Source organism: Barbus barbus, assembly GCF_936440315.1.
Source record: "Barbus barbus genome assembly, chromosome: 49".
Taxonomy (NCBI): domain Eukaryota; kingdom Metazoa; phylum Chordata; class Actinopteri; order Cypriniformes; family Cyprinidae; genus Barbus; species Barbus barbus.
Genome location: NC_136727.1, coordinates 4,881,051 through 4,907,292, shown reverse-complemented (window position 1 = coordinate 4,907,292; position 26,242 = coordinate 4,881,051). Strand labels below are relative to the sequence as shown.

The following is a 26,242-nucleotide window of genomic DNA, read 5'->3' as shown; positions in this document are numbered from 1 at the left end:
GTGCGCCCTTTTCTGTTCAATTAAACCATTGCAGATCATGAGAAAACATTTATGCATTTTTATTTTGAATGAATGTTTATTAATATTAAATATGGTGATATCTTAAGCAACAAATGACAAATCATAGTTATGTTTAAATGTTGCACAAAACCTGTTTAACTTCCTGTTTATTTAAACAATTGTAGATCTTTATGAAAACTTTCACTTGAAACCTTGTATATTATTATACATAAATTAAAATATAACATTACTACAGTATAAAAATCGCAAGGAGCAATATTTCTAAATGGCAGATTAGTTTTTGTTAATTTTGACTAATTTTCCTGTTCAATGACACAATTGCAGATCACGTATGAAAACCATTTTCTACTTGAAAATATTACTTTTAATTTTATACAATTGAAAATATTTATGTATTCAATTGTAAGCAACATGTATTTAAACTGTTAAAATGTGCAAAATCTTTATTTTCTGTGCTATAACTTGCAGATCACGTTTATAATGCCTATTTTATATGAATAAATATTATATATATATATATATGCAGATTTTTCGTAAGTTGGTGGACTTAATTTAAATTCTTCTTGAATTTCAGACTTTAATTTAACTGCATAAAAGCATATGTTGTTAATATTAATATTTGCTAACATATATATATTTTTTTTATTTTGAATACAAGAGGAGTCAGGTTTATGTTAAAACAATATTTAATAAATACAATGTCATTTGAATGTACTCCTCTCCATGCTGGGAACATGAGATGACGTGTGGACACCTCCTGGGACAGCGAACTGTATGAGATCACATGTGTTTGCGGGTCCCGACTGCTGAATCGCTCACAGATCGTGGTCTTGAACTCACCTATGGGGAAAAAACCCCTGCGTCTCTCGGCTAGAGGGATTTTTTTCCCTTCTTAAAAAAAGGTTGAAAACGTATAAAAATAAAAAAAAAAGAATGAAAATGAATTACTCTTCAGCATTATAAATAAATATTTCTGGTAAATTTGTACATAGTTAAAAGAGAAAACAAAACTAATACATAGGTATGCCGTAAGATGTTACAAAACAAAGACTCAAACAACGAAAAAAAGATAACCACATGTCAAATGCACACCATTGTATTTATATAACAGCGTCTGCAGACTCAGGCCAAAGTTCACGATGTGGGTATCTGCCAATCAGAAAGCAGACTGTGGGAGGAGTCAAAATAAAGAGCTCTAATAGGCACAGAGAATGAACAGTGTTATTGGCTGAGGGATTTGTCAGTCACAGGTCAACCAGCGCGAATCAACATTAACACAAACGTTTAACATCGAAATTCTTCAAAACGGCCCAACAAACACTTTGGTCATGACTGTGGCCCCAACATGGATGAAACTGAATGAGTGCGCTGATGATCCGAAGCGCAAATTTTTTAAAACAACGGCTAGTAAGGTCGCATAACAGTCTACACATTCGTAAGATGATCCCAATGGAGAACAACGGATGATTTTGTTTGCTACGCAATTGAATGAGAACACAGATCCATTTGTCTGCTTTAAGGCTAATATCGAACTAAACGCACTAAACTTACATCCCTCCACCAAATTTTAAAGGCTAACATGAAAATACATTCGAGTTAAGGTTTTCCTTGCCGTTTTTTTTTTCTCAAAGGAAAGCAAAAAGGTCTCGACGGTGCTAATGCTAGGCATGGCTTCTGTCGTTCTGTTTCGAATGTTACGAATTCCCCCCGTTGCCCAGTCTGCGATTTAAAACGAATATGAATATTCATGTAGGACCACCGTTTACAAAAGTAATAGTAGTACTTACAATTATAATAAAAAAGGTCACATATGTTTTTTTGTTTATCATTCCAGGTGATGCTACAAGGTCTAGCAAACGGCTAAGTATCTCTAAAGTCATCTTTTACGAATGCAAACAGTCTGTAAAGACAATCACATTTAAGCTCGTGTTCGGTATTCTCTCCGAGGGAATTCGTCAGGTCTGTGTCCAGGCCCTCGCGAGAGAGATACGACTAGGGCTCTTCACGTTTGCCCTGTGCTCTGGTCCCTTCCGGTAAAGAAAAATATATAATCGCCTTTCTTAACTCCATGCATATTCAGCATTTGGATTTATATAATTTCAGTTCCATCCAATAGGATTCGTCCATTTGGAACAACGGAATCCAAGGCAGCCAATCACTGGCCCATCACCTCTATGACATCGTCGTCCGAGCTGCTCCCGCCGTTTTCCGCAAGTGAGGGGTACGTGTCGGGGCGGTTGAACGCTGCCCCCAGCAGGCCAGAGGAAGAGAGGAAATTGGAGGCAGTAGAGGCAGGGGTTGGCGTAGAGGACAGGCCTCTAGGGTGTAGGGACCCAGGGAACAGCGGCTGGGAAAATGGAACCGGGAAGCTGGAGAGCATGCTTGCCATGCCAGGGTTCATGAGGAAGGGTGGGAGTGAGGAGGAAGTGGAGGATGATGACGAAGAGGGCACCGAGGATGAAGAAGGGGCTAGCAGTCCAGCACGGGTGGAGGATGTGGTGTTGGTCGAGCAGGTCGAGGAAAGAGTGCTGTTGGACACGCCAAGTCCGAGTGGGTCAGTGGGGAACATGGCATGTAGGTCACCCAGAGCCTGACCGGCTTGCTGTAGGAGGTGCGACCTGCTTCCAAGAGAGGGGGGAGTCATGTGACCCAGTGCGCCCAGCAAGGCAGGGCTCAGCCCCATGGATGGGAACCCAAATCCGCTGCTTAAAGGAAATCCCGGGTAACTCCCGGCTACACCGGTTGATGTTGAGGTCCGTTTGGCGCTAGGTGGTTTGGATGTCCGACTTTCCAAAAGCTTCCGCTTCAAACTTTGAATGTCCACAGACGACGCAATGTCATTGCTGAGCTGCCGGTGTTGGTCTGGGATTCGAACTGGGTTCTGCATGGGTCTGTCTGCTCCCGAGGGTTCGGGTGTTCCTGAAGATGGCAAGTTTTCTCCCGCTGGAACCGGGTCCTTGTTACTCTGGAATTCTCGGAGAAGACTGGGGCCGTCTTGGGGCGAAGGATGAGGCAGAGCCTCTGGGGTTAAACGTTTTGGCTCCTGAGGAGATGCACGACCGTTACTGACGGAATGCAAGGGAGGTCCGGATTCCTCTGTGAGAAAGAGAGAGATTTTGTTAGTTTATGTTGGTGTAGACTAGGTAAAGATCTCCTAAATTTTTGCTCTAAGAGTATTTCACAAAGCATTTTAGTGCTAAAACTAGGTCCTAAATCTGTGAAAGGTTAGGAGTAGTGAAGACTCCTAAGCCACTAAGACCAACTCACAACTATCCTAAAATGGCTGTTGCCGGCAATCTGCCTCAGAATATAAACATTTTAGAAACATTTCACGATAATGAGTCTTTAAAATGGTATCACCTTTAAGGTTTGGAGGTTATCCCAACTCCAAATTTTCCTTTGATTATATCCTTTTCATTAACCAGTTGGACAAGAAGTAACAGCTGTTCTTGGGTCCAGTTTGGTTTTCTTTTACGTTTGTATGTCTTACTATCAGCCATGATTATTCTACTCGGTTAATTAAAAGGCGGTTTATATGCATCCGCTACAAGAAGCATACATGTAAGAGACTGACAATTAGCTGAACATATATGAGTTTAATTAGTGACACTTAGCCTGCATGTTAAAATCTTTATTTGAATGTGGCAATTAACATTTTGTAAACATTTATTTGGATATGGCAACATAATATCGTGCTCTACAATATTTCTATGAATAAATCTCTGACAGAGACCCCTCTCCTATCAGCCAATCACTGTGTGCAAAGTTAGTAAGCATGCTCACATGATCCATAGCAACGAGGTCAACCCCACCCTTACTCTTAGCTTAAGACTTCTCTAAATATCCCATATCCGACTGAAACACATTAAAAGTCTATAAAATGGGATCAATTTTGCCTTGAGCTTATGCCAGAAGAACTGCCAATTTACAAATGAATAAATTAGCACACCTCTTGAAGCTGTGGCTCCTCCTTCCGGTGGTCTTGGCTTTCCAGAGCGGATGGCAAATATCCTCCCATCATTGGTCCTGATGTACGTGCCTGCAGTGTAAATGACAGAATACGAAGTGAATAAACCTTACCAACACCCAGTGAACAGCAAACGCTCTCAACAGTTTTCTGAAACTGAGGTACCTTTGGATCCTCTGATAACGTGAATACTTTCTCCTGCACCGATCCGGGCTTGGACATCTGTGCTGCTGTTGGAACCTGGGATCACAATATCTGCAGAGCAAAGATATTAAATCATGAAGAAACAAACTGGGAACATGAAACAAGAAGTTGCAAGCACTACAAGTGAACTGTCTGTACCAGTGGTGGTGACAACGCGCTGCACATAAACGCCGGCCTTTTGCAGGTAGTTGACCGGGAATCCCGCGCTTGAACTGGGGACGCCCATGGTTACCTGTCGGGGCATCATAGGAATGGGTGTGGACTGAACTGGCCTTACGCTTGCAACTGGCTTCTCTTCTAAATGAGGAGGGGGCCGCCTGAACGAAAGGTTTGGATAAGTAAACATTTTAAACGCTCTCGAAACAGAAGGGCTTCTGTGGTAGACTCACCAGTTCCTCTGGCTGAAGGCAGGGATATTGGTGAGTCTCTGGTCGCTAGCTGGGTAATAATGTGCGTAAGAGGGCCGCTGATAGGGCACGGACGCCCGCTTCTCATCTTCATAACTTTTCTTGGCTGCTCTCTTTTCCGCTTTGGTCAGTTTCAAATCCTTGCGGTCCATCAGGAGAGATTCGTGATGGAACGGTTGCTAGTGTGGAAAACAGACAGATATTAGCATAGGTTACTGATTGACCTAGGAAGGAATTAAAATTTCGGACTCAGTGTGCAATGACCTTTACATATCTATGTAAATACAAACTAATGAATATTCATAAACTAAGCCTAAGCCATAGTAGGATTAAAATTTAGGGCATCATTTTTGGATTTGGAAAATGGTTGCAGAAATAAAGCACTAGAAATGGTCCAAAAAGAGTTTAGGAATTAATTTCAAAATGGCCTAATCAATATTCATGAGCTAAGCTTTCAAACTGTATGATTCAGAATTTTGTGGAATGGAATTTACCATTCCAGAATTTTGTTTGGAATAGTAACATTTTAAAACTGGTGTGGAAAGAGCAATTACCTTGGTTAAGAGGTGTGGATATAACAGGCAGGATTGTTTAATGACGATTTCCAATTCCTCACTAGGGACCAGCTCTGATTGGCTGGAATCAGGCTCCTCCTCCACAAAGTGCAACAGCGACTCCACTTCCTTCCGCGTGAAGGTGAGGACAGGGTTCAAATCATCCACGACTCGATCTGGTCAACAGGTAATCATAACGTCAGAACTGTTTTCACACAAAGACAAAAAAATCCCAGACTTTCCCGCCCTCTCTTACCAGACATGCCCTGCTTGGACACCTGCCGGTCGTAGATCTTCTTCTCCAGAGTGAAGTCACACACCAGCCTATAGATGTGGCAAGGCTTGCTCTGGCCGTAGCGATACACACGACACACAGCCTGAGCGTCGTGACACGGATTCCACGATGCGTCAAAAACTACCACGCGATTCGCTCCAATCAGATTCACCCCCAAACAACCAGCCCTGCAAATACAGTAGCCTGTTAGTCCAGACCTCATAGTTTTTTCACTATTTGTGGCATATTTTTGCGCTCAAGTTCACCTGGTGGACAGCAGGAAGAGACAGGCTTGGTTGTTCGCTGGGTCGTTAAACTGGTTGATGAGTCTCTCTCTCTCTGAAGCCGATGTGCTCCCATCCAACCCTGCACAGAAGAAAAAAAAACTGAATTTATAAAGAACAAATACCCTAAACCACAACTAACTTTGGGCAGAGTTGATCTATGGGACACAGAAATTAAAATGATTAATAAATGTTTAATATGGGTCTGTAGAAAACGTCAAAAAACGGAAAAACCAAACGTTCTTTGGACAACTATTTATGAAAATATATTTTAAGTTGTATTGCTAAAATATTTGAATAGCTAATTATTATATGCATTTTTTCAGATATATTAAACATTCGCTTAAAATGCTTAAAATGAACATTACATGAATATTACTAATTATTACAGTTACTATTTTTGTTATTATTAATTCAAATAATAGGAAACTTATCACATGTATTATTTGTCTCACACAGTATAAGTACATTTTTAAACATTAAAATTCAATCACACTTAAATTTTCATTTTAAAATTCTAATAACCACACTTACCATTTCTTTCATAAAATATATAGCTGCCTTTATATTTTAGGAAGCGGGTCCTTTGCAGGGGGGAAGCTTTCAGTGTATTTTTATCTTTTTTTTTATCTTTAAAACAGTTTTTCATTTATTAGTTTTAGTTTATTATTTTTAGTGCTTCAAGTTAAACTAAATAAACATGAGTTAATGTTTATTTTATTTCAAGTAATTAACTTTTTTATCGTTTCAGTTTTAGTTAACAATAACAACCCTGGTGCTTGGCATCAGCAGCCGTTTGAAAACTCACTGTAGTAATTGACGTTCCGGACCCAGTTATGCATCCCTGTTTCTGTTTGGATCGGCATGGGCCTCTGACTCAGGAAATCTTCCATAATCGTAAGAGTTGATAAACTCTGACTGCAAGAATCACACACAGATAATGAAGCCAGTGTAAGCGTTGAGGTCAATGTAAAATAACAGCATGACTGACAGTTCAGGATGCCTAAAGAGAGATTACAGAAAAAGGCAAACATCTGTATAACGTCACGCATAAACAACTGCAAACATTTCCCACCTGAAAACAAGCATTTTATCTCCTCGTTTGACACTTTCGTCGATCAGGTGGAAAAGCAGAACCATCTTGGCAGAGTTCTCCAGAACACCCGTCTGGTAGTTAGTCATGATGTCTTTTGCCTAAAGCAAATGATTCAAAAAGGATTCAAATGTGTTCATAACGTGCAGAAATTACATCATGACCACCAACATTTCCAACTAAAATCGATTCAAAGTTCAGCAGCCTGGAGCAGACAAAGACCAATCATAATTTACATTTAGAAGTCTTAAAGGTACAGTAGAGAAAACGGCTGTTTCTAATTCTAAGAGACAAGACATAAAATGGTCATGTAAAAAAATATTGCTTTTTCTAACATTATAAATTAAAAAGAAAATGCAAGGCAAATGAGAAAGTGAACAATGTGTTCTAGGAAGCATGTTTTGGGGGAAAAACACTAATTGTGATTTTTCTGATAAAAACTGAGATTGATTTAAAATGCATTAAAAAAGCTTGATGTTTGCTGTGCTTGTTTGGAGGGATGTACATTTTTTCCAAACATTTTAATAATAATAATCAAATAAACTATAAATATATAAAACAACTATAATATAAAAATAATACTTAGTTAAATAATTATTTTATAATTAGTGAAAATAATATACATTTGTAAAAGTATAAATATTTAAAAGGTAATATTTTGAACTAAATAAAGAAATATTACCATTTAATACAGAATAAATATTACTACTAAAATATTTAACTGAAAAACAACAAAAAGTAATATAGTTTAAGGTACAATTTGTTACATTATAATAAACTAATATTTTTGACCGTCTTATTTTCTGTATTTTCAAAAGTTATACCAACAAGCTTCTAGTTTGGCAAAAGCCGCAGAGAGCTCTTAAAGCTTTTGTTGACAACAGCTGGTTTATAAGCGCCACTCATATCAAATTTGGGAAGAGAATTTACTGCGAATCAAGCCACTTTGAGCCACTGAAAACACTGGTAAACGTGTATAAATTGTACATTTTGTGATTTGATAATTGCACTAAGCCATATCACCATTTCGGTTTCATTTCAATTCAAAGTGTCAAACACATTTCTAAGTTGCGCAGTTTTACCCATTCATATGTGATGACTTGGTTGGCCTTCTCCTGTAAGGGGTTCAGGGGTCCCATAGCAGCCATCTTGCTGTTGGCCAGGTCAGACGACTTGCCCTTTATTCCCGGAGCGGAGCAGCGGGTCCCGCTGGTGGAGCTGAGGTCATCCAAGTCAAGATCCTGCTCATTGGCCAGATTTTCCTTCTGCAGAGCTTCGTACAAAACGTCCGGATGATTCCAGATCTACAGGATCACAAAAAGGAGTCGTAAGTACATCAACCACTATATATAAGGCATAAAACAGGTGCGTCTCTGGGGTATAAGTACCTTGCAGCAAACACAGAAAGCTTTAAGCGGGTTGAGTCCGAGCCACCCAGTGTTTCCCGCCTCCCTGAAGCGGTTCATGAACTCAGTATAAAGCGCCCTCTGCAGGCGGGACAGTCGTACCAGGATCACATGCTCCTCCTTTGCCGGCAGCTGATTCCGGAGAACATCATGACCTCGTCTGGCCAGGGACAAAACAGTTTAGATTCATTTTTTGGTCTCAATTTACTTGAGAAGCAAAAATTGTGAACAAAAATAAGACTTATTTTCCAAGACATTTTGCTTCTCAAGAAAATACACTTTGCGTATATAATAAATTTAATAATTAAATACTACATGTAAACAATAATATTCAATAACAATAAAAAACAAACAAAACATAGCCTAAATATTGAATAAACAATCATTTGTAAACAAAAATATAGATTTAATAATAATAATAATAATAATAATAATAAATGTAATATTTAACAATAATAAAATTTACTATTTATTAATAAATGAATGTAAACAAATACATTACGAATTAAATAATAATAATAAAAAATAAATAATAATAATAAAAATGAAAACAAATGATTAATAATGACTATAATACCAATAACAATCATATGAGTAAATAATAAACATTCATTACTACTACTACAAATAATACAAATTAGTAAATAATAATAATTTATAATTAAAGCAATAAGAAATATTTCATAATAACCACGGTGATAATAAAATAAATATTTATTTAATAATAAACATGTAAAAGCTAACAAATATTCATTAATAATTAAATAAACAATAATAAATATGTATTCATAATAGTAAGAAATCGTGAACTATAAATATTTTTTATACAATGTTTTTTAAATTTAAATTACTATAAATCTGAACAAATTATACTAATATGTAATATATTAATAGACATAATATATTATTTTATTATTAATAACAAGTAAATAAACTTTTCAGAAGAAATATAATTTTAATAACAATAATGATATAACAAATAATATTACAATAGTACAATGCTTGAGATAGAAAAAAAATTGTTAAATTGTACATGGTAGTTTAAAGAAAAATGTAAAAAATAATAAATATTTAATAATAATAATAGCTCACCTCTGCACGAAGCCCTCCAGCAGACTGTGCAGGACGTGACTCCTGTATCTCATGAGCTGGACGTCCTTCGGTGTGCTGTCTATACACTGGCCGTTCAGAATGGGCCGCTCAAACATGTTACTAAACTCCTGCCGCGTACCGAGGAAATCGGGCCGGACGAAATCCACCATGCACCAGTATTCGATCAGGTTGTTTTGCAGCGGGTATCCGGTCAGAACCACCCGCCGCCGGGACCGGATATTCTTCAGGGCCTGTGAGGTGATGGCGTGGCAGTTTTTGATACGGTGGCCCTCGTCACATATGACGACATCCGGCCCGGGCCGCGACAGTGCTCTCTCAATCCCTGAAGACCACAGAGGACAGGCAAAATCTAATTATAGACCATAACCAGAGTAAACGCCATACATTTTCCACCCGCAATCCCCGACCGACCTTTCATGAGCTCCTGCTGACGGTCCTCCTCGTCCAGGTCAATAATTACAGGTCCCGCAGGTTTCTTGGACTTCCTCTTGCGGCCGGTCACAAAGCTCTTTTTGAGAGACAGCAGGCGGTACATCTCGTACCCCATTAGCAGCACCCCGCCGTCACGAGTCCAGTCCTCCACCACCTTGGCCCGGGCCACTGTGGTTCTGGTCCAGATACAAGAAATACATTGATGTGTCAGCAGATGCTACAAGCGACTGAACTACCGATTAACACTCAAATAATTACCAGCATAAACACTTTAAGAACAACGATCCCAAACATATTGAGAGAGATTATATTTTTCATTTTGTGGGTAAATCTCACAAAAACATAAAAATTAACTCGATAATTTTCATAATATATAGCCTATTTTTGAGACCAAGTTTCATTTAGTCATTGTGACATTATTGTTAATGACAACAAAGCACATTTTCTCTCTAAATTCAGTACTGTAACAGGTCAGGAAGTTTCATATCTACTATTTTTTTAATTAGTAATAATAATAATAATTGATCATTATGATAAATATCTAATATATACTCACTGGCCACTTTATTAGGTACACCTTGCTAGTACCGGGTTGGACCCCCTTTTGCCTTCAGAACGGCCTTAATTCTTCGTGGCATAGATTCAACAAGGTGTTGGAAACATTCCTCAGAGATTTTGGTCCATATTGACATGATAGCATCACGCAGTTGCTGCAGATTTGTCGGCTGCACATCCATGATGCGAATCTCCCGTTCCACCACATCCCAAAGGTGCTCTATTGGATTGAGATCTGGTGACTGTGGAGGTCATTTGAGTAAAGTGAACTCATTATGTTCAAGAAACCAGTCTGAGATGATTTGAGCTTTGTGACATGGTGCATTATCGTGCTGGAAGTAGCCATCAGAAGATGGGTACACTGTAGTCATAAAGGGATGGACATGGTCAGCAACAATACTCAGGTAAGCTGTGGCGTTTAAACGATGATCAATTGGTACTAAGGGGCCCAAAGTGTGCCAAGAAAATATCCCCCAGACCATTACACCACCACCACCAGCCTGAACCATTGAGACAAGGCAGGATGGATCCATGCTTTCATGTTCTTTACGCCAAACTCTGACCCTACCATCTGAATGTCGCAGCAGAAATCGAGACTCATCAGACCAGCCAATCTTCTATTGTCCAGTTTTGGTGAGCCTGTGCGAGCCTCCGTTTCCTGTTCTTAGCTGACAGGAGTGGCACCCGGTGTGGTCTTCTGCTGCTGTAGCTCATCTGCTTCAGGGTTCGACGTGTTGTGCGTTCAGAGAAGGTATTCTGCGTACCTTGGTTGTAACGAGTGGTTATTTGAGTTACTGTTGCCTTTCTATCATCTCTAACCAGTCTGCCCATTCTCCTCTGACCTCTGACATCAACAAGGCATTTTCGTCAACAACTGCCGCTCACTGGATATTTTCTCTTTTTTGGACCATTCTCTGTAAACCCTAGAGATGGTTGTGTGTGAAAATCCCAGTAGATGGAAGTCGTGGCCTAATGGTTAGAGAGTCGGACTCGTAATCCAAAGGTTGCGGGTTCGGTGTCTTGGGCCGGCAGGGATTGTAGGTGGGGGGAGTGAATGTCCAGCGCTCTCTCCACCCTCAATACCACGACTGAGGTCCCTTGAGCAAGGCAAAGAAACCCCAAATGCTCCCCGGGCGCTGCAGCATAAAATGGCTGCCCACTGCTCCGGGTGTGTGTTCACGGTGTGTGTGTGTTCACTGCTGTGTGTGTGCACGTTGGATGGGATAAATGCAGAGCACGAATTCCGAGTATGGGTCACCATACTTGGCAGTATGTCACTTCACTTCACTCGATCAGCAGTTTTTGAAATACTCCGACCAGCCTGTCTGGCACCAACAACCATTTCACGTTCAAAGTCACTTAAATCCCATTTCTTCCCCATTCTGATACTCGGTTTGAACTTCAAGTCGTCTTCACATCTAGATGCCATGAGTTGCTGCCATGTGATTGACTAAATAGCAATTTGTGTTACCAAGCAATTAAACAGGTGTACCTAATAAAATGAGTGGTGAGTGTACAATTACATATAACAAAAAAATATTTACACTGTTAGTTATTATTAAACATTTCTTATAATCAATGTTCAATAATGTTTCTTGATTGTGATTCTTGTTACTTTAATATAATGATTTTTTTTTTAATCACCATAAAATGTAGCATAAATGTAAATAAATTAATAGACATTATTATTTGTGACACTGGACCACAAAACCTTAATTAAGTCTCAAGTTGCTGGGGTATATTTGTAGCAATAGCCAAAAATCCATTGTATGGGTCAAAATTATAGATTTTTCTTTTATGCCAAAAATCATTAGGATATTAAGTAAAGATCATGTTCCATGAAGATATTTTGTACATTTCTTACCATAAATATATAAAAACTTCATTTCTGATTAGTAATATGCATGCTAAGAACTTACTTTGGACAACTTTAAAGGCGATTTTCTCAATATTTAGATTTTTTTGCACCTTCAGATTCCAGATTTTCAAATAGTTGCATCTCGGCCAAATATTGTCCTAACATAAACCATACATCAACGGAAAGTTTATTTATTCAGCTTTCAGAGATCATTTATAAATCTCAATTTTGAAAAATTGACACTTAAGACTGGTTTTGAGGTCCAGGGTCACATTTGTTAATACTGTCATTTTGCAATTAATTTACTAGCATATTTACTTATTTTTAATAACTATTTATTATAATAATAATTTAACTATGTAATCTTAAATAATGAATTTAAATAAAGCATTGATTGCCTTGGAATAAAAAAAATAAAATAATAATAATAAATATATATGGATACTTTATGCAAATGTATGTGCATTATTATTGAAACCAGTCAACATAGAGCATGAAGACTAGACACGTTTCAAAGGTCATAGATGTTTTTCAAAGAACATGTTGATGTCTATTAGACACATGAAAAAAGTACTAGATTCCCATTACTTCTCTTTCTTTCACTGAGCAATTTACTTAGACAAACCTGTTTACATTTTTGCAGACAGGGTAGCTCTTCTTCTGAACATGCAAAATGTACATTTATTATATTTCGATTTGTAGACTTGCCTCTCTCTCGGTGCCCACATACTGTATTTTGATGCAGCTAAATTCTCAATAAAACTGTTTTCATTGGTATATTTTACTGTTTCTGTTGTCAGACAACAGAATGAATATGAAATAGTGACTGAAACGCGACCCATTAAGACTAGGCTACATAACCGGCTCTCCCTTCCAAGATGTTAATTGCACAAAAAACCTGATAATCGAGCCGTCGTCTGATGAAATCAAATACACATAAGATAAAGACAATAGCTGTGCAGTGATTTCGGCTATACTTGCATGTAAAATTAGAGAAGCAACATAATATCTGTTTAATTCTGTCATCTGTCTGTCGATTCTGTCAGTTTTATATTTATACCATCATTTAGTCACTCAAAATTAGTTTTAAACCTGAATGAGTTTCATTCTTCTGCTGAACATAAATGCTATTTTGAAGAACATGGAAAACCAAACAGTTGCTGGTCCACAGTGACTTCCATAGGATTTTTTTCCTACTATCAAATTCATTGTGGACCTGCAACTGTTTGGTTACCCTAATTTTTCAAAACATCTTTTGTTTTCAGCACAAGAAAGAAATTAATACAGGTTTGGGACATCATGTGAGTGAGTAAATAATGACAAATAAAATTTTAGGGTGAACTATCCCTTTAATGACCAGACCGATAAACCATTATTAATATATTCCTATCACATTAATGACAACGGAATTATGGCAATGACAACTGAGGACAGAAATGTGCTTAATTATCAATTAATAATGCCACAATATAAAACCAACATAAAAACTTCTCTCTTTTGATTTTGGGGTGTAATATGACCTAGACATATTCTTGTCTCTTTCCGTGAGATTCACCCTTGCTTTGGTTCACCATATTAACATTTGGAGTGCAAATAAGAGGCAGTGCAGTGATCATACTTGTGCTCATCATTGAGGATGTGAACCTTAAAGGTTCGAGGTAAAACCTGGGCTGGATCCGTGTCAGGGGGAAGGGACTCAGCAGCAGGCAGCCAGAGATTAAACTCAGCCAGCCAGTTCTGTAGTGTATTCACCTGGAGACGAGACGAGAGGAGACATGAGACTCAGACCTCTCTGACAGAGCGACAAACACAATCCCTGGCCGTCTCTGGTTCTCGGACACTCACAGGTACAATGGCGAGGACAGTTTTGGCTCCAGTGTGCCGCAGCAGGACGTCGATAAAGGAGATAACCTGTAGGGTTTTGCCCAGGCCCATACTGTGAGCCAGAATACAGCCAAAGCCACTGCTATTCTTATAGCGCTCTAGAGACTCCACCAGGTTATCATACAGGAAACGAATACCACCAACCTGAAAGTAGAGGAAGAGACGTCCACAAATAGGTTCCACATCCAAGTGAAACAGAAAACGGTCCATTTCATACCAGAAATGTGTGTACCTGGTGTGGTTTAACAGCGCGGGCGAGCTGCGGGGCGAGGAACAGGTCCTCCTCCTCTCCTGGGTGGTTGATATTGACCAGCACTCTTCCCTGGGCGTCGGGTTGATTGAGGCTGTCGTTCACATGTGACCCGCTGCTCTCCTCTGAGCCGGGAGTGACAGAGAGATCCTCGTTGTCTTCCTCGCTGCTTATCCGCAGGGAGTCTTCATCGCCTGAACTCAACTCGATCACATCTGGAGGAACACAAATGAACATCAAGATACCTAAACCACAAATCTATCTATCTTTTTTTTTTTTTTTAATTATTAAATTACATATACACACACATACAGTTTAAGAAGCAAAATATACACATAAAACTTGATAAAAAAATAACGAATAATAAATACATATATGTATATAAAGTAAATAATATTTGTGTTGTTTTTTCATATCTATCTATTGTACTTTCTTCGCCAGCTGAGGAAGTTCAACCTGTCACGGGAGCTGCTGAAACAGTTCTACTCCGCCATCATTGAATCCATCCTCTGCACTTCAGTAACTGTCTGGTTCAGCTCAGCTACCAAATCTGACCTCAGAAGACTACAGAGGGTAGTCCGGACTGCTGAGCGAATCATTGGTACAACCCTCCCCACTCTCCAAGAACTGTACTCATCCAGAGTGAGCAAAAGGGCTGGTAAAATCACTCTGGACCCCTCACATCCAGCACACTCCCTCTTTGAACTGTTACCGTCTGGTCTCTGAGCTCTGAGCACCAGAACGACCAGACACAGGAACAGTTTCTTCCCTCAGGCAATCCATCTCATGAACACTCAACAATAAACGAGGAACACACAACTAATGCATTATCCATTCACCACACTTATTTATTTAATTTTTTCTCATTTCTAATTTGCACATACTTGACCTGTACATACATAGTTGTCTATATTATATATTGCGTTTTTGCTGCTTTGTACATTGCCTATTTAGATATTATTCTTTTATTATCTGTGTCCTGTCGCTGTCTTTCTGTTGCACTGTGGAGCTTCTGTCACTACAACAAATTCCTTGTATGTGTAAACATACTTGGCCAATAAAGCTCATTCTGATTCTATCTATTAGGGGTGACCCCGAATAGCCGACGATTCGATAGGAGGAGCCCGATTCGACTCCCAATCTCACAATCAAATATTCGCGGGGTGTTATGATCATGCCTTTTTGGCTATATGGGGGTGCTCAGTGTCTGATTTCACATAGAACTACCGGTTTTCTCCCAATAAGTTAATATACAGCCTATTAAGATAATGTTGTAAATAAGAGTCTGAAGAAAGAAAGAAGCTTTTAATAAAAAGGATTTAAATCTTTAACAAGACAGAGTGAAAGACTGGATTTTTTCGATCAGGCCGGGTATAAGTGATTTCAAAATATTTCAGCCGGTTTAAGCTAATATATATATATATAACATTAAAATGAGAACACCATTATAATTAAACGCTGTGAATTTTTAGAGTTTAGTTGCCGTGTTTCTGCGTGTTGTTGCGTGAAGACCGCGTCCACAAAAGGAGTTAATTCAGAGCCGCTCAGACACGTTCATGACACGTGCATTCGGGACATTATCTGCAGACAGCCTATAAGTCGTAATATTGACGTTATGATGTATAAATAACGAACCGTATTCCATATGAGATAAATGATGAGTTAAATCCCATTGATTATAAACCAGCTATCAAATGCTTCACTCGTCATCTTCAGCGCGTGACAACAAACATGTACAACATTATATTTTACACACACACACACACACACATACAGGCATAAAATTGAACAAAAAAAATTATACAATAAAATTAAACAATGTATAAATATTTTATTATTTACATATATTTATTGTTAATGTTAAAATTAATTAAAAATAAGAATAAATGTTTAAAATGTTAAAAATGCTTAGTAAAAATATATAAATAATAATACTATTTCATTATTTACAAATATTTATTGTTATCAAACATTAAAATACATTTTAAATGTGTACAACCAATGTTTACTAAAATACATGTTATTTATAATGTTAGTTACTATTAAACATTTTAAATAATTATGATATGCACATAATATAATTTACCAAAAATCATGTGTAAATTATGTTTAAAAATATTTTTTTTTCCTAACATATATTTATTCACTTTTTAACGCCATGCCAGCATCAAGGCTATTTTGTTTCTAAAATATATAATTTAATAATGAAACATATGTAAATAATAATAAATATTTAATGATAATGTATATAATTTAATGCAATAATGTAAATAAATAATACTGTACTAGAACGAATACTTGACGTTACCATCTCTGTGGGCAGGCAGCTGAGGGGGCGGAGCTTCTTTAGCCTCGCCCTCGTCTCCGCTGCTGTCCAGACAGATCACTTCTTGTTTGGGACCTGGCGCTGCAGTAGATAGATCTGACAACGGCGACAACGCAACAAATTAACTAATTACAATACCAACAATTCTGCAGAGGAGCAGCGGGTGGCAGAGGCGACTCTCACCTGCGTGAAGGGGGAAGTCTTTCCGCTGCTGTTCGAGACGCCGCCTTCGCTCGAGCTCCTCCTGCTGGGCGGCTTTGGTTCCTGCTTCCAGCTGGTGCTCCTTAAGAACTTTCCTGCATGTTGGAGGGGAGAGATGCAATTAGCAGGGAGACAAATGATTGTAATTATAAGTGTGATACGCGTAATGCTTCACAGGTCTTAAAGAGACAGGACACTAAACGTGCTGTCGACTGTCATTAAAGGGATAGTTCACCCTAAAATTTAATTTCTGTCATCATTTACTCACTCACGTGTTGTCCCAAACCTCTATTAATTTCTTGTGCTGAACCCAAAAGAAGATATTTTGAAGAATGAGGGTAACCAAACAGTTGCTGGTCCACATTGAATTTGATCGTAGGAAAGAAAAATCGTATGGAAGTCACTGAGGACCAGCAACTGTTTGGTTTTCCACCTTCTTCAAAATAGCATTTATATTCAGCAGAAGAAAGAAACTCATTCAGGTTTAAAACAACTTTTGAGTAAATGATGGTATAAAAATACAACATTATGACAGAATTGACAGACAGATGACAGAATATTTATTTTTGGGGGAACTATTAATTTAACGTTAAAACAAAAAGCAAAGAGAAAAATCACTCACTATTCTTGACTGTAAAACTTTTTTTTTTTAGTCAAGTTTTTGAAAAACTTGTTTTATTTTTATATTTGTTCATTCAATTTCATTGAATGCTCCTGCTAAATACACCTATTGTACCTGAAAATAAAACACCGTTTTATTTGTATATTATGTGTATCTTTGTTCTTATTTTTTAATAAGAAAGATAAAATAATGACAAAGATTTTCATCTTCGCCCACTTTGGCCTAAATATCTGCCATGTCTTTTTTTTTTTTTTTTTTACCTTGAAAGGCTTTGTCTTTCTAGTTTGGCTGTAATGCTCAGACAACTTGTAAAACCAAAATAGTAAAACCAACATGACAAAGAATCATGATAAAATCGTGATTTCTAAAAAAGAAACGTTATATGATATTTTTTCCATATCGCCCACCCCTACCCCACAGTAAAATCCTTCAGAATATAGATGGGAATAAAACTGTACATTTTGGTTTGTGTAAATGCTACTGAAGTGGCAGAAAAACTTTTTTTTTTTAGATAAAACACCCTTTAAATATATGCATTGTAATTGCATTGCAGTGCAACAATTAATCGCGATTAATCGCATCCAAAATAAAAGTTGTGCACATAATGTGTGTACACTGTGCATATTTGTTATGTATATATAAATGTTATGTATATATAAATAAATAAATAAATACACACGCATGTATATATTTAAGAAAATATGTTATTTTATATTTATATTTTTATAGTTATATTTCTTCCTTTATAATATTTAATATTTAAAATTATATGAATATAAATACATACAAATACATGTAAATATTTTCAAAATATATACTGTATGTGCCTTTAAATATACATAAATATACACAGTACATACACATTATATAAACTAAAACTTTTATTTTGGATGCGATTAATCACGATTAATCATTGCTCAGCACTACACAGACACAGTTAAAGTATATAATAAAATAACATTATAAAATAACACTTCAAAAGTGTATAAAACTTTTTCTTTCCACTAGTCCGAAACTAGACGTTTCGAAAAGCCAAATAACCGAAAAACTCAAAACTGAAAAAACAATGTTTTTTCTGTATTGTCTGGTCTGAAAATATATTGTTTCTACAGATAAAACAACTTTAAATGAGTAGTTTATATTTCACCATTGATTTTAATTCAATTAATGATTCAAGGGATTGTAGTTCTTTCTTGTACCTTTATATTTTGTCTTTATTGCTTTATTACTTTATTGCTTCAAATCAAAGTTTGTAGTGTTGTGATTCACTTCGCAGCTGGTTGCTTTGATTCATGGCTTATAGAGCTTTGACAAAATTGTAAAAAAACAAAAAAAACAACACTTCTAGAACTGCCACTAAAAAATAAGCACACAGGAAGTAATGCATTATCATTAAACGAAGCTCCGTACCGGATGTTCCTCCTCAAGTGAGCAGGTTTAGAGGTTTTGGACAACTTCTTCTTGGTGTTGCTGTTGGCAGACGTGTTGCTGCGGCTGTCTGGGCTGGATGGGGGTTGAGAGCCGGGCCGTGATGACGTCCGTGAGGTGGACGAGGGCTGGGAGGGCGGCCGGGAGGTGGGCTCAGGGCTGGAGTCTCTAGACATCGGTGAGGTAGATGCCAGGCTGGTCGGATCTCTTTGATCGTCAGCCTCCAGGCTCTCAAGCTGGTCTGTTGAGAGGAAATACCAAGCGATCAATAATTGATTCATAGACTGAAAGCAGAGCGCACACATGAGCAACGACGCCAGACAGAAGCCTGATGCTTTCATCCTCATGTAAACATGTCTTATTTAGAGTTGGGTATCGTTTGAAATTGATCAATTCCAATTCAGATTCCGATTCTGCTTATCGATTCCAAAGTGGTTAAAAAAAATGAAGTCAATCATTTAGTTATCAGGCATATTTATTCTGTCTCTCTTTTTGCTAAACAATTAATTGCTGCTGAGTACTATGAACAAAAATAAGCCGGCTCCATAAAAGCTGGACTCGATTAAGAGCTGTTTGTGTGCAAAACAGAACTGCATGATTCTGTATAAATTGAGACTTTTTTTTTTTTTTTTAAATGGAGGTTGTAGTTCCCTCACAATTCTGAAGAAAAAAATATTAGACAACTAAACAAAATCTCATGGAATGATTCAATGACTCACTCAAGATTTACTTGTTTCATTACTGGATGAATCAGTGTTTTTGAATGAATCTCTTGAATGAATGATTCAAAGACAAATACATTTTTAACAGCCCCTTTCACCACCTAAAAATAAAAGATGCGCTCACAGGAATTGATAGGTGGAATTTAAATATTAATTTTACAACAAGTATCTGATTCCTGACCTTAAGTACCCGATTCTGGAATTGGAATTGATTTTCGATTCCCAACCCTAATCTTAATCAATGCAACTACAAAATCAAACAGGGGTTTGGTTGAGAAAGATGGTGGTGTGAATTGAAAAAGGTGCTCACCACCTGCGTCTTCCTCATCATCCCCATCGTTCTCTCCATCCTCTTCCTCCTCCTCCTCCATCTCCTCTTCCTCCTCGCTGTTAAGGCTTGGCTCCAGGTCGCTCCCTGAGATCGCCTCTTCTGACATGGCGTCCCCTGGGTCTCCAAGAGCATTACTTAAACATCTTCATTCAAACCACCTGGAGAACAAACAGTGAACAGAAAGTTTGAGGTTGGCAAAATATTTTTTGAGAAGATTATTTTCTTTAGCAAGGATGCATTATTTGATTAAAAGTGACAGGAAAGACATTAAGTTTACAAAAGATTTCTATTTCAAATAAATGCTTTTCCATTGAACTTTCTATTAGTCAAATAATCCCGAAATAAAAATATTTTAAGGTTTTCACAAAAATATGAAGCGGCACAACTGTTTTCAACATTAACATTAATCATGAATCATGCGTTACTGAAGAGTGGAGTAAAGATGCTGACAATTCAGCGCTGCATCACAGGAATAAATTGCATTATTAAAAAAACAGCCATTTTGAACTGTAATATTAATTTTACATGATTTACTGTTTCGACTGCATTTTTGACCAAATAAATGCAGCCTCTGCAGATGTAAAATACTTATTTCTAAAAAATCTTAGAGTATAATATATATTTCAACATTTTGATATTGTCGCCATCTGATAACAGAACTGTTACCTTTCTGTTGTATATCATTTTCTATTAATTGCCTTGTCAATGAATTTAAAAAATGTGACGGTTACTTACAATTTAAATTTATTTCAGAATTTATTTTGTTAATAAGCTGCAGTCCGTAACTTTTTTTTGGTTAAAAATGATCCGAAATCAATATTTGAGAAAGTACATAACCAGCCAGTGTTCAAAACTATCGCCTTACTTTAGCCCAATTCACAACGGTTATTTTATGGCGCTTTTCCACTGCATAGTACGGCATGATACAGTTCAGTACGGCACACTTTTGGGGGTTTTCCACTGGGTACAGTACCTGGTACTTTTTTTAGTACCACCTCGACCGAGGTTCCAAGCGAGCCGTACCGTTACCAAAACGTGATGTGTAAACTCTGCTGATCACTGATTGGCCGGAGAGAATCGTCACTGCCTACGTCATTGAACTTGAGGCACGAGACACAACAGACCAGCTAGATTTAAATCAGCACATCCAGTGAATGACCGAACACAACTGTTTTGAATGAGTGCGCCTTTTTTAACAACCATAAGTGGCTGTTTCGTTGTCTGTTGAGGAAGTACAGACAATCCTCTCATGATAGCCGAGGAACAGATCCAGCGAGAGCTTAATGGAGCGATGCAGAATTAAAAAGTTTGTCAGGAGTCACAGCAACTATAACGACGTGAATAATCCCGCCCACTCTAAAGCGGTACTAAACTGCAGTGGAAACGCAACCCGAGCCGAACTGAGCCGTGCCGTTCTGAACCGAGCCGAGTCGTAGCACGCAGTGGAAAAGCGCCATTATAATAATGTTTTCTGAGTGGTACGGGTAGGTTTTCACGGGAAATTCGAGCCTGGCAATGAATCATTACGTCACGTCTGTAAACAAAGAAGTTGTCCCAGATACTTGGCTATCGCACGTGAGGAACCTGCAGATCGTTTAGGCTTTTCTCACAGCAGCTAGAATAATTAAACGTATCATTTTGATGGCGGATTGTAACGAATTAAATTAAATTCCAGTTTTAAATGTGCTTCTGATTACAGATAGCCTGGGATTACACAAGATTTGCATTTAAAGAAAACCAGTTCGAAGGGAGCACAGTTTGCTTTTTGGGTGACAATATACGATAAATTCTTATTTGGGTCATATATTCCAAGACTTAAGCTAGAATCTGTGATTGCGAAGTACAGTAATATCCACACCGGTGTGGTGACTGACAGCCACACATATACTCCTCAAAACATTAGATTCATCCGCGCTGGAGGCGTGCCGACTCACAACCCCAATTGTGATAATTCTGCAAGTAACTGCTATCCCAGGTTTTCAAACATAGATGGCGACAAAGAGGCAAAACTTACAAACTGCAGCTAATGTTGAGTAAACATAACTGAGTAAAATGTTGCATTAAGTTGGGCACAAAATGTTAAATTTTCATTTTTTTTTTGCAAAGTTTTATATTTGCTATATATAAATATATATTTCATTAACTATTCTGTTTTCTTTACAATATTATTTCAGGGCTCTAGATTCGTTCTTCCCACTGGTCACACTTTTGCGACAAACTTGGTCGCACGAGCACAATTTGGTCGCAATTATTTTTTTGCTACAACATTTGATTAATCAATGCATGCTGATGAACTTTTATCATAGTTTATAGTTATATGGTAACGCAAGTGTTCAACATTCCACCCGTTCTTTTGTATCAGTATTATTTGTGATTTAAATTGTGAACAGGAGTTCCTTTTCCTTTCCTTTAAAATTTGCGATCTTAGTGTCACCTTTTACAAGAAAAGATAATTGTCTGTTTTGCTTACATCTATACACCTTTCACTTTTTAAGACTAAAACAAAAGGATTCATTGTTATTCTTAATTAAAAAGCACAACAATAATAATGGTACGTTACAATGCCAAACTAGCTTACATAACATTAACAAAAACGAATAAGACGAGGCATGGCATAGGACACATCACATGCTGTATTATATACCGACTAATACATTACAGAATGTTTAGCAAACACTGAGGAATCAAATAAATAATAATATTTTAAAAAACTAAGGAAAGCCTCCATAGTGTAACGTGAGGTAAACAGCAAAGATACCAAGCTTTTCAAAACAAAAAGTAAAACTAAACTGGCTGTCACTGAAAGGACTTGCATGTTTGTTTTTATACAAGAATTCCAACATGTTCACCTTCTCTGGTTTAAGAAGTGGTCTTTTACTTTAGTTTGAAAACCAAATCTTCCGTTGCGCTCAGTCCGCTGCACGTACCTTCGCGTAAACCAGGCTCTACCCACAAAGCCCTCGCACTGAAAACGCCTCTCTTCACGTGATAAGTGAAATCTGACTCCCTGCTACAATGTGCGCGGCTCTTCAGCGTGCGCTGTATGAAGCAGACGCTTTGGAGCAGTGCAGACCATGCACTCACACAAATGCGACCATGTCAAATTTTAACTCGCACACTCAAAAAATGGTCGCAGTCTAGAGCCCTGAATTTTGTTCACTGAAATTATTTCTTAAAGAAAAAGAAAATGTGCATTGTGCAACAAGATAGAAATTATTATAATTCTTACTATATATGCTTTCAAGACTATCATAATTCATTTGGAACATTTGACAAAAATCTATGTTAGCAAGATACAACATTTATAAAATCTAAAAAAACTTTTTTTTTTTTTTTAATCGCAACAAAGTATATGGACATACAAGATCAATGTATGCAAATATTTCAATGGCAATAGAGAACTGGCCCCAAACTTGTGAATTTATATCAGTATAAGCTAAAAAAGAAAAAAAAAAACATACTGGCTGCCATGTTTACTTTTCAGCTATGAGGGGGAATGCAAAATTTTAAATACAAAACTAAACACAAAGTTAACAGAGAATTCAGAGTTGGTGTAATTCACTTTAAAATAGGAGATTCTCAGCTGTAATCAAAAATCGGAGCAATAATACAACAAAAACCACAGTTCAGCAATAGGAGAACAAAGAGCAAGCAAAAAAAAGAAAAGTGTAAAGAGAAGAAACAGAAAGAACTAGAAGAAGAAAAAAACAGAGGAGGGAGCGAGAGGATCAGGCTTCTTACATAAGCGCGGGTTATATAAGAGAAGTCAGCGAGCGGTGTGAATGTAGGCCACGCTGCCCGTGACACACTGACACATTCACACAGTACAGCACAGCCTGTTCCAAAACACACACTCATCCGCTCCACCCCGCACCTGCCTCATCAGCCCGCATGCACTTTTCCTTTGGTACAGACGGAAACTTTAAGCGAGATCTCCAACTGTCTTCATAAACCCGTATCATTTTTCAGTCTCCCGTGAAACACAAAAGAGAGGAATTATGCCGTTATCCTGGATGATTTTGTCCGTACAATGAAAGCGAATGAGGCTGGATGCTGTCAAGCCATAAAATGACAAAAAAAGCACCATGAAGCACCAAATCATAAACGTGGCCTACATGACTCAAACCTTCAGTCTTCATACAGACTATTTTTATAATGCTTTTTCTGTTTATGATTCATAACTTTATACAATAAAATAATAGAATTACACAAACATAAGTCTTCAGATTCCAAGTCATAAAGACTATTTTATGATTTATTTTGATGCCATTTATAATACACACAGAACTTTGTGTATAACTTTATATAAATATATACACAAATATACATGCATAATTTATTTGACATACTATTTCATTTGCTCTTTTGTTGATTTTAATTGCTTCTATTGTCCTCATTTTTAAGTTGCTTTGGATAAAAGTCTAATAAATGTCTAAACGTAATATTATAGTAATTGTACATAGTTATATAGTTTTAATTTATCTTATAATTTTTCTCATCTTATATAGTTTTACACACACATACATATATAAAATTGACATTTTTACACATTTTATTAGTTACATTTTATCTATTAATCATCTAGAGGTGTGTGTGATATACATTTGTAATTATTATATACGTATATGTAATTTTACACACACACACACACACACATACATATATATATATATATATATATATATATATATATAAATAAATAAATGGAAATACAATTCCACACAAAGCATTCCACCATTATAAACCCACTGACCTCGACTCTACGAGTGTTATTTACATAGAAAACAAGAACAGAAACATATTAAACTTTAATAAATCTAATCTTTTCCATTATGAGAGAGATTGTGTGTAAAATGTAACTAAAGCTCAAGTAGATTATTCTGCACCTGAACTCGCCACAAGCCCGCAATCATCAAACAAAAACACAAACCCCCATCATATATCACTACACTAGAAGTACATTGTCATATTTTCATTATATCATCATATAAAAGTGTTTTAAAGCGCTTTTGTGGACCAAAATGAACGAGGCGCATTTACATAACTGTACTTGGTGACTAGCGGCGCTGCTAACAGATGAACAACCAGCCGGAAAACTCACCTAAGATCCGCGATACGACCCCCACACCACTTTAGACACACATATACAGATGTTTTCTACTGTCTTTTGTGCGTTGTGTATAAAACACATCATTATTTGAAGCCTCCCGAGCGCGCTAGCCGTTAGCGAATTAGCACGGGCGTGCGATGCTCTCTTTTGTTGACGTTAGCTTCCGCTCTAACTGAGCTCAAATATAACTAATAAAACACATTATCGCCGTTTAAACGAGCGTGTGTGACGGTAAATCTGCGTCTTACCTTTTTACACCCCTGTTAGGATCCCTCGGCAGCGCTGTGATTCATTAAATTACTAATATTAATATTGTAGTACTGCCTGATTCTTTTATTTTATCTATGAATTGAGCAGGAGCAGCGACCTCAAACGTCCCCCGAGGCGCACAGACTCGCTCTGAAGGTTCCGCTCTCCTTAAGGTCCGGGGGGCTGAGTGTCACTGAGCGTTTCATAATCACTCAGGGTTGCATAAAAGTAAATACAACAAGGTGGCGTGTTGTATAAATGCCTGGAATAATCCAGACAGATGACTTACAAAAGAAGTTCAAGACAAGACCGTCGGGGCCTACATCGTTTCAATCAGGAAGCCTGTACTTTCATCTTTTTAGTTCGCTTTTTGGGATGTGCCTTTATATTATGCATGCATTTTGATGGTTTAAGTATAATATTAAATTATTGCATACATATAAAATAGTAGCCTATATGTGACATGTTATATATGACAGGTTAAGCTATACGGTTATGTAATTCATTACATAATAAACATAGATTTCATTATAGACTGTGTTGTATGTTATAAAACAGCCATGTTTATGGAATAAAATAAACATGGCTTTTAAATAATATAATAATATTTACATTCATTAAAGGATTTTAGGTGCCTATATCCGTTTAATTTGTTGAATTAAAATATTATTAGACAATTTAAAATATTGCCGTTTATGATATATGTGTAAAATATGTTGTTGCATTCAAATCAAATTAATTTACTGCATGTTATATAATTAGAAGCAGTTTATAGCATGTTATAACACAGCAAAGTTCAAGAAAAGGTTGTGTAAATACCCTAAATCCATTTAGACGACTTTCACTTTTTACTTGATTATAAATATTATTTAGTCGAGAAGATAATAATATATGCTTTGATTAATGTATCATATTTTTCTATACAAGCCTGTAGTTATCTATTTTAGACTG

At 37.1% G+C, this 26,242-nt stretch overlaps 1 protein-coding gene across 1 annotated transcript; it reads right to left on the bottom strand.

Moving 5' to 3' along the window:
* Positions 1 to 670: 670 nt before the first annotated feature.
* LOC306867211 (helicase ARIP4-like) lies at positions 671 to 25,495 on the bottom strand. The gene is made up of 22 exons (XM_079412800.1): positions 25,291 to 25,495; positions 19,912 to 20,090; positions 18,862 to 19,120; positions 16,812 to 16,924; positions 16,611 to 16,724; positions 14,285 to 14,517; positions 14,014 to 14,196; positions 13,787 to 13,920; positions 9,735 to 9,931; positions 9,303 to 9,645; positions 8,193 to 8,370; positions 7,887 to 8,108; positions 6,787 to 6,905; positions 6,520 to 6,629; positions 5,694 to 5,793; positions 5,410 to 5,615; positions 5,154 to 5,329; positions 4,582 to 4,778; positions 4,331 to 4,509; positions 4,154 to 4,243; positions 3,971 to 4,060; positions 671 to 3,117 (listed from the first exon to the last, which is right to left on the bottom strand). Exons 2-22 carry the CDS (start codon positions 20,036 to 20,038, stop codon positions 2,177 to 2,179), a joined length of 4,311 nt encoding a protein of 1,436 aa, XP_079268926.1. The 5' UTR covers positions 20,039 to 20,090; positions 25,291 to 25,495; the 3' UTR covers positions 671 to 2,176.
* Between the last annotated feature and the right edge of the window lie 747 nt (positions 25,496 to 26,242).